The following is a 5932-nucleotide window of genomic DNA, read 5'->3' on the forward strand; positions in this document are numbered from 1 at the left end:
GCCACCTAAACAATTTTTTTAAATGAATAGATTATGCTTGCTGCAACTATCACTTCCCTCAATTCGTTTGCTTGCTCCTGCAATTATTATTTTAGGTTAGTTTGCTTGCTGCTATTACTTCATATTTATTGAAGTTCAAGAATGAACAAATAATTAGAAAATGAACTAACAATCAAGAGGTGGTTGTTCAGACAGATCAATTTACTTGAAATCATAACCCATGCTGATGAAATGAACCAATTTCTTATCATCAGCGAGCGTTGTCCAACGACATGGTTCTTAAGCTGGCAGATTCATAGGAAGCTGTGTTTTTTCTTCCATTGCAACGCACGGGCATTTGTGCTAGTATTAGATAGAAGAAGAAGAAAAAAACAAGCTAATGAAATCGTTCCGTGTTCCTCTTCCTGCTCCAACAAACAGAAGAGGAAAACAGGAGGAGTTCGTTGGCCGCACGTGGCGCCACTGAGAGACGGCCCATAAAAATCCCCAAACAAACTTCCTGGATCCCCTGCCTGTTTCCTCGCGCCGTCGCTTTCCACGGATCTTTCTTTCTCTCCTCCACCTGCCTTGGCCGCGAAGGCGCCACCTTTCCCCAGACCCGCCGGCCGACCTCTGCCTCTGCGCCGCTCGTCTCGTCTCCTCTCCTCTTTTGTCTTGTCGTGTAACACAAGGCAGGCTCCTGCTCTCGCTGTGGACTTCCAAGGCAGGCGTGGGGGACTCAATTTGGTTTTCATAGATTGAGATTGATTTCGGTGCTCGGAGGGCGGGATGATGGGGTTGGGGCTGGGCGACCCGCCGGCGGATTACGGCTCCATCATGGCGGTGGGGTTGTTCGTCGCGCTCATGTGCATCTGCATCATCGTCGGCCACCTCCTCGAGGAGAATCGCTGGATGAACGAGTCCACCACCGCGCTCTTGCTTGTCAGTACCGTCCTGTCTGCTCCTCTGTCTCTCTGTGTGTGTTTGTTGTGGTTGCTTGATTTGATCCTTGCGCGCGTGGGTCTGCAGGGGCTGGGCGCTGGCACGGTCATCCTCTTCGCGTCCAGCGGGAAAAACTCGCGCTTAATGGTCTTCAGCGAGGATTTGTTCTTCATCTATCTGCTCCCACCCATCATTTTCAATGCAGGGTATGTTCTTCTTATGCAAATTACTACAGTATGTATGCACTAGTCTTGCGCTGCTTTCTCTTGTGTATCATTCATGAGAATCCTTCTCTTGAGAGAAATTGAAATTAATGAATAGGGTCACTGATTTGCTGTGCTCCATGCTGGAGACTAACATAACTGTTCTGATTTTAGGAGTGTCCCATATTATCGATTCCTCTTTTATTGCAAAATTTGGTTTTCTAGGTTAAGATGATGGAAACTACCCAAGGTTTTCGAGTCGACGAGTCGTTCTGGGGTAGCGACTCTTGAATAGTCGACCCTGCAGTCGCGACTAATCGTTCGACTTGAAAACAGTAACTATCTTATGCATAAATCATACTCTTTAATAACTGAATGTGACTATATCTTTTAGAGTAACAAGGAAGGCTGATAGTAGTTTAGATATTAACTGCAAGTTTGGCTTAAGGAGCCTAACAGTTGCATGGCTCACACTACTCTTTTCCCCTATCCCTGACCAGGTTCCAAGTGAAGAAGAAACAATTCTTCCGCAACTTCATGACTATTACATTGTTTGCTGTAGTTGGGACCTTGATCTCCTTCAGTATAATATCCCTTGGTAGGTTCTCTCCCTCTCAAAATTTCACTCGGCATGTTGCTTTGTTGCTCATCTGTCTCACTGGCCCAATCTATCACAGGTGCGATGGGGCTAATATCAAGGCTGAACATAGGCTCCCTTGAGCTTGGAGATTACCTCGGTCAGTTCTTTAACATGGAGTATAAAACTTTTCCATTAACCTAAGTATAAGAATTTCCATTGCGTGTCTGCTCTTCTTGCTTTTGACTCTTTCTGCACGTTCGCTTTTTCAGCACTTGGGGCAATATTCTCGGCAACGGACTCTGTTTGCACCTTGCAGGTGTTAAGCCAAGATGAGACACCCTTCTTGTACAGTTTGGTGTTTGGTGAAGGTGTTGTTAATGATGCGACATCAGTTGTGTTGTTCAATGCAATCCAGAACTTTGATCTTGGAAATTTCAGTAGCCTCAAATTCTTACAGTTCATTGGAAATTTCCTCTATCTATTCGGCGCCAGCACCTTTCTTGGAGTAGCTGTAAGTTCTGTCCTGGTTCCACCTTTGGCTTTGTTAACTTGTCAAGTTCTGCCGTCTCACTGAATTCGTGTTGTTACTGCAGAGTGGACTTCTCAGTGCTTATGTCATCAAGAAACTGTACTTTGGCAGGTTGGTACTTGACACATTGAATTGTGTGCTTGATATGATACCTGTGTCACCAATCTCAATACAATTTCAGATTTTCTAATATGCTTTTATGATTTGTTCCTCTAATTTGGCATTTTTTCCAGGCACTCCACTGATCGTGAAGTTGCTATTATGATGCTCATGGCTTATTTATCTTACATGTTGGCTGAAGTAAGCACCCTGCACTACTAACTTCACATAGATACTACACAATCTGTCACTATCAGCTAGCTCTAATTGATATTGACTGGTTGCTTTGTGTTGCAGTTGCTTGATTTGAGTGGTATTCTCACGGTTTTCTTCTGTGGTATTGTAATGTCACACTATACCTGGCACAACGTAACAGAGAGTTCCAGGGTCACAACCAAGTAAGTATCTGCATTGTTTGTATCAGAAATACATGTGAATCCATCATTTGACATCTGAACTTCGCTGATGCTTATGTCATTCTATGCACAACAGGCATGCCTTCGCCACGTTGTCATTCATCTCTGAGACGTTTCTCTTTCTCTATGTTGGCATGGATGCATTGGATATAGAGAAGTGGAAGATTGTTAGTGAAACATATAGGTATGTTCTCTATCTGCTTCTTTCCATGTGTTTAGTAACATATTTGTTGTTCACATCCAGACAGTTTTGTTTTGTAACACATTTTCTGTACTATGCAGCCCAATGAAATCTATTGCCTTGAGCTCCATTATTTTGGCATTGGTACTGGTTGCAAGAGCTGCATTTGTTTTCCCACTATCTTATCTCTCCAATTTGACCAAAGAAACTCCAGGGGAGAAGATCTCTATTAGGCAGCAAGTGAGTGTCATATTAGAAACATCTTATGTATGTTATGTCCTTTCAAGAATACTCCTGTTACTTACATGATGTGGGTTATTCAGGTTATTATTTGGTGGGCGGGTCTCATGAGAGGTGCCGTGTCAATTGCATTGGCCTACAATAAGGTAAAATATTGTGTCTGATCTATTCCATATGTGCTTTGGGTGCTATGCATGATCAAGTTTTCTAGTCTCAGTGTTTTATCATACTTAATAAGTACTCCCTCCATTCCATAATTCTTGTCGTGGTTTTAGTTCATTCCATAATTCTTGTCGTGGTTTTAGTTCACATTTGAACTAAAACCACGACAAGAATTATGGAACGGAGGGAGTATATGCTAATGTAACACCTCATTCTTTATTAGAATTCTGTCATTAAGAACAGATATACCAAATTTGTGACTTAAATGGGAATTCAGACCAAATTTGTGAAAACAAATCATTGTGAATATGCAATTTGCGTGCCGAACTTTGCTTATATACCTTCCACCGGTACACTTCAACCATCATTGGTGAACAAATTTCATGAAAAATCATAGTAGGGAGTAGCATAATTTACATACTTTTGGAAAAATTGAACGTGTCCTGCTTGACTGCATCTATCAGCCTGGAATACCCATTATAGCCTGTTTGGTTGGGGGATATTAAAGGTAGGGAATAGGAATTTAAGGGGTAGGTGACATATAATCCATTGTTTGATTGGAGGGCAAGGGAATTGAGGTGGGATGGGGAAAGAGAGAATTAAGGAGGTCAATTCCCACGTACGTTAATTCATGTGGGAAGTTATTTTCTCTCAAATTGCCTTTACTATTCCCACCACACACCAAATGGGATTGGACAATTCAACTTCCCATGCCTAATCCCAAACTAAACTCCCACATGTAAACTCCCATTCCCTTTCCTCGTTCTAGCCAAACACGCTGTTAGTTGTTGGAGCAGGTTATAACATGCAACTTATGGAGTATTGTTTCATGAACTTAGCATGTCTGAAGCAAAAAGGTGAATTCAAGGCCGGAATATCTTCGACATTCACTCCCTACTGATGGACGTTTGTAAAATAGCACTACCTGCATAGTAGCCCTGTATCGATAACCAAAAACCTGTTATACAAGCACAACCTACCTTCTTGTTTTGTCAGTATAGTTGACGTATTTAGTTGTGACATGTGATGGAACTTAACTATAGCTAAAGATCTGAAGAAGATATTATGTGTAGGACATCTCACAATGAGGACAGGATATCCTCACTATATTGGATTCGTTATCTTTTTTAAATAAATCACCTATCCAAAAAATCATTCTGATTTAAAAGGAGTCATCAACAAATCAAGAATGTGTTATTTCCCCCCATTTCAAAAAATTACAATAAAAAATATCCTGCCAAAAATTGAAAACATGTGGTTAAAGGAAATGATAGTAAGCATATATCTTTTTGAGTGTCACTCTTTTTTAGAAAGAAATATTAATATATCATTGTAATATGATATCTCAATTAGGGTGTGCGTGCCCGTGTAGCTGGTTTATTTGCAAATGAAACTGCTCCAGGAAAAGGCTGGATTTTTGCTTATGTATGTTCATGTTGTTTGCATTCGTGCTTTGTTTAACTAGTCATTTTATCACTCGCAGTTTGCAAAATCAGGGCACACTCAGCTCCCTAGCAATGCTATCATGATCACCAGTACAATAATTATTGTTCTTTTCAGCACAATTGTAAGTTTCCTCTTCCTCTTAAATAATGCCATACATCCTTCCATTCAGGGCAACAAAATCTCTAATATGAACAACCACATAATATGGAAGCCAACCTCCAGACAATTACTCATATTATCACATCTTTTACGTTTCATCAGGTCTTTGGGCTACTGACTAAGCCATTGATCAGACTCCTGATTCCAGCGAGGCACCTCACTAGGGAAGTGAGTGCCCTTTCTGAGCCATCCAGCCCAAAGTCCTTCCTTGAACAGCTGCCCGGGAATGGGCCTGAGACGGATCTCGAGAACGCTGTGAGCATACGCCGCCCGACGAGCCTCCGGATGCTCCTGGCGAGTCCAACACGGTCAGTCCACCACTACTGGCGCAAGTTTGACAACGCCTTCATGCGGCCGGTGTTCGGAGGTCGAGGCTTCGTCCCATTTGTCCCTGGATCTCCCACCGAAAGCAGTGTACCATTACTAGCCCATGGAAGTGAGAACTAGAGGACTGCACAGAAGAGGAAGGGGATTATCTGACAGGAAAAGAAGTTTTGTAAATTAGCTACAGTGAGTGTAATTGCTGTAAATCTGAGGTAGAACGGTTCTTCGTAGCTGCTCATTTAGGCTAATTTCCTGACCTGCATACAGTTTTTTTAGCTGACCTGCATAGAGTTGTGTATATCTCACTAGCCACTGCACATTATAAAGGAGTATTCGCCCGTAAAGTGCACCTGGAGGCTGAGCTTGAGGGAGGTCTTTACTTTTTTCAGTGAAAATACTATTTCCATGCCTAAAATATTCTGAAAAAAAAAACACATAATCATATATTTGTAGTATACTCATATGTGATGTACACAAAAAGGACAAATACATAGATTAAAATGGGCTTTCTCTGTTGTATTTGGACCAGATATTTGTGTTTTTCTATTAGTCTTCAAATAATCGCATTAGTTAATGAAATCTTACACATAGTTGAAGAAGCCCTATGCCAAAAAAAGGACGGAAGGACTTTTTTCTTTTCTTATGGCATATGGAAAGAACCGTAAGACTTGC

At 41.6% G+C, this 5932-nt stretch overlaps 1 protein-coding gene across 2 annotated transcripts; it reads left to right on the forward strand.

Annotated features, from left to right (window-relative positions):
- The first annotated feature begins 445 nt into the window (after window positions 1-445).
- LOC109778286 (sodium/hydrogen exchanger 1) lies at window positions 446-5604 on the forward strand. Of its 2 annotated transcripts, XM_040386894.3 has the most exons (14): window positions 512-921; window positions 1009-1127; window positions 1625-1722; window positions 1802-1861; window positions 1974-2215; window positions 2298-2344; window positions 2467-2533; window positions 2630-2730; window positions 2825-2932; window positions 3031-3169; window positions 3253-3315; window positions 4685-4756; window positions 4815-4898; window positions 5039-5604. In XM_040386894.3, exons 1-14 carry the CDS (start codon window positions 769-771, stop codon window positions 5381-5383), a joined length of 1698 nt encoding a protein of 565 aa, XP_040242828.1. In that variant the 5' UTR covers window positions 512-768; the 3' UTR covers window positions 5384-5604. The 2 variants fall into 2 exon arrangements, with proteins under 2 accessions (XP_020192434.1, XP_040242828.1); XM_020336845.4 differs by lacking the exon at window positions 4685-4756 and having other exon boundaries at window positions 446-921.
- The last annotated feature ends 328 nt before the right edge of the window (window positions 5605-5932 follow it).

This window comes from Aegilops tauschii, chromosome 4 (genome assembly GCF_002575655.3).
Source record: "Aegilops tauschii subsp. strangulata cultivar AL8/78 chromosome 4, Aet v6.0, whole genome shotgun sequence".
In the NCBI taxonomy this organism is placed as follows: Eukaryota; Viridiplantae; Streptophyta; class Magnoliopsida; order Poales; family Poaceae; genus Aegilops; species Aegilops tauschii.

Excerpts from the sequence above, each read along its gene's own strand:
- LOC109778286 (XM_040386894.3), top strand. The coding sequence starts at position 769 with ATGATGGGGTTGGGGCTGGGCGACCCGCCGGCGGATTACGGCTCCATC. Across the intron at positions 1,723-1,801 it reads CTTCAGTATAATATCCCTTG|GTGCGATGGGGCTAATATCA; the intron begins GTAGGTTCTCTC and ends AATCTATCACAG. Across the intron at positions 2,731-2,824 it reads AGTTCCAGGGTCACAACCAA|GCATGCCTTCGCCACGTTGT; the intron begins GTAAGTATCTGC and ends TATGCACAACAG.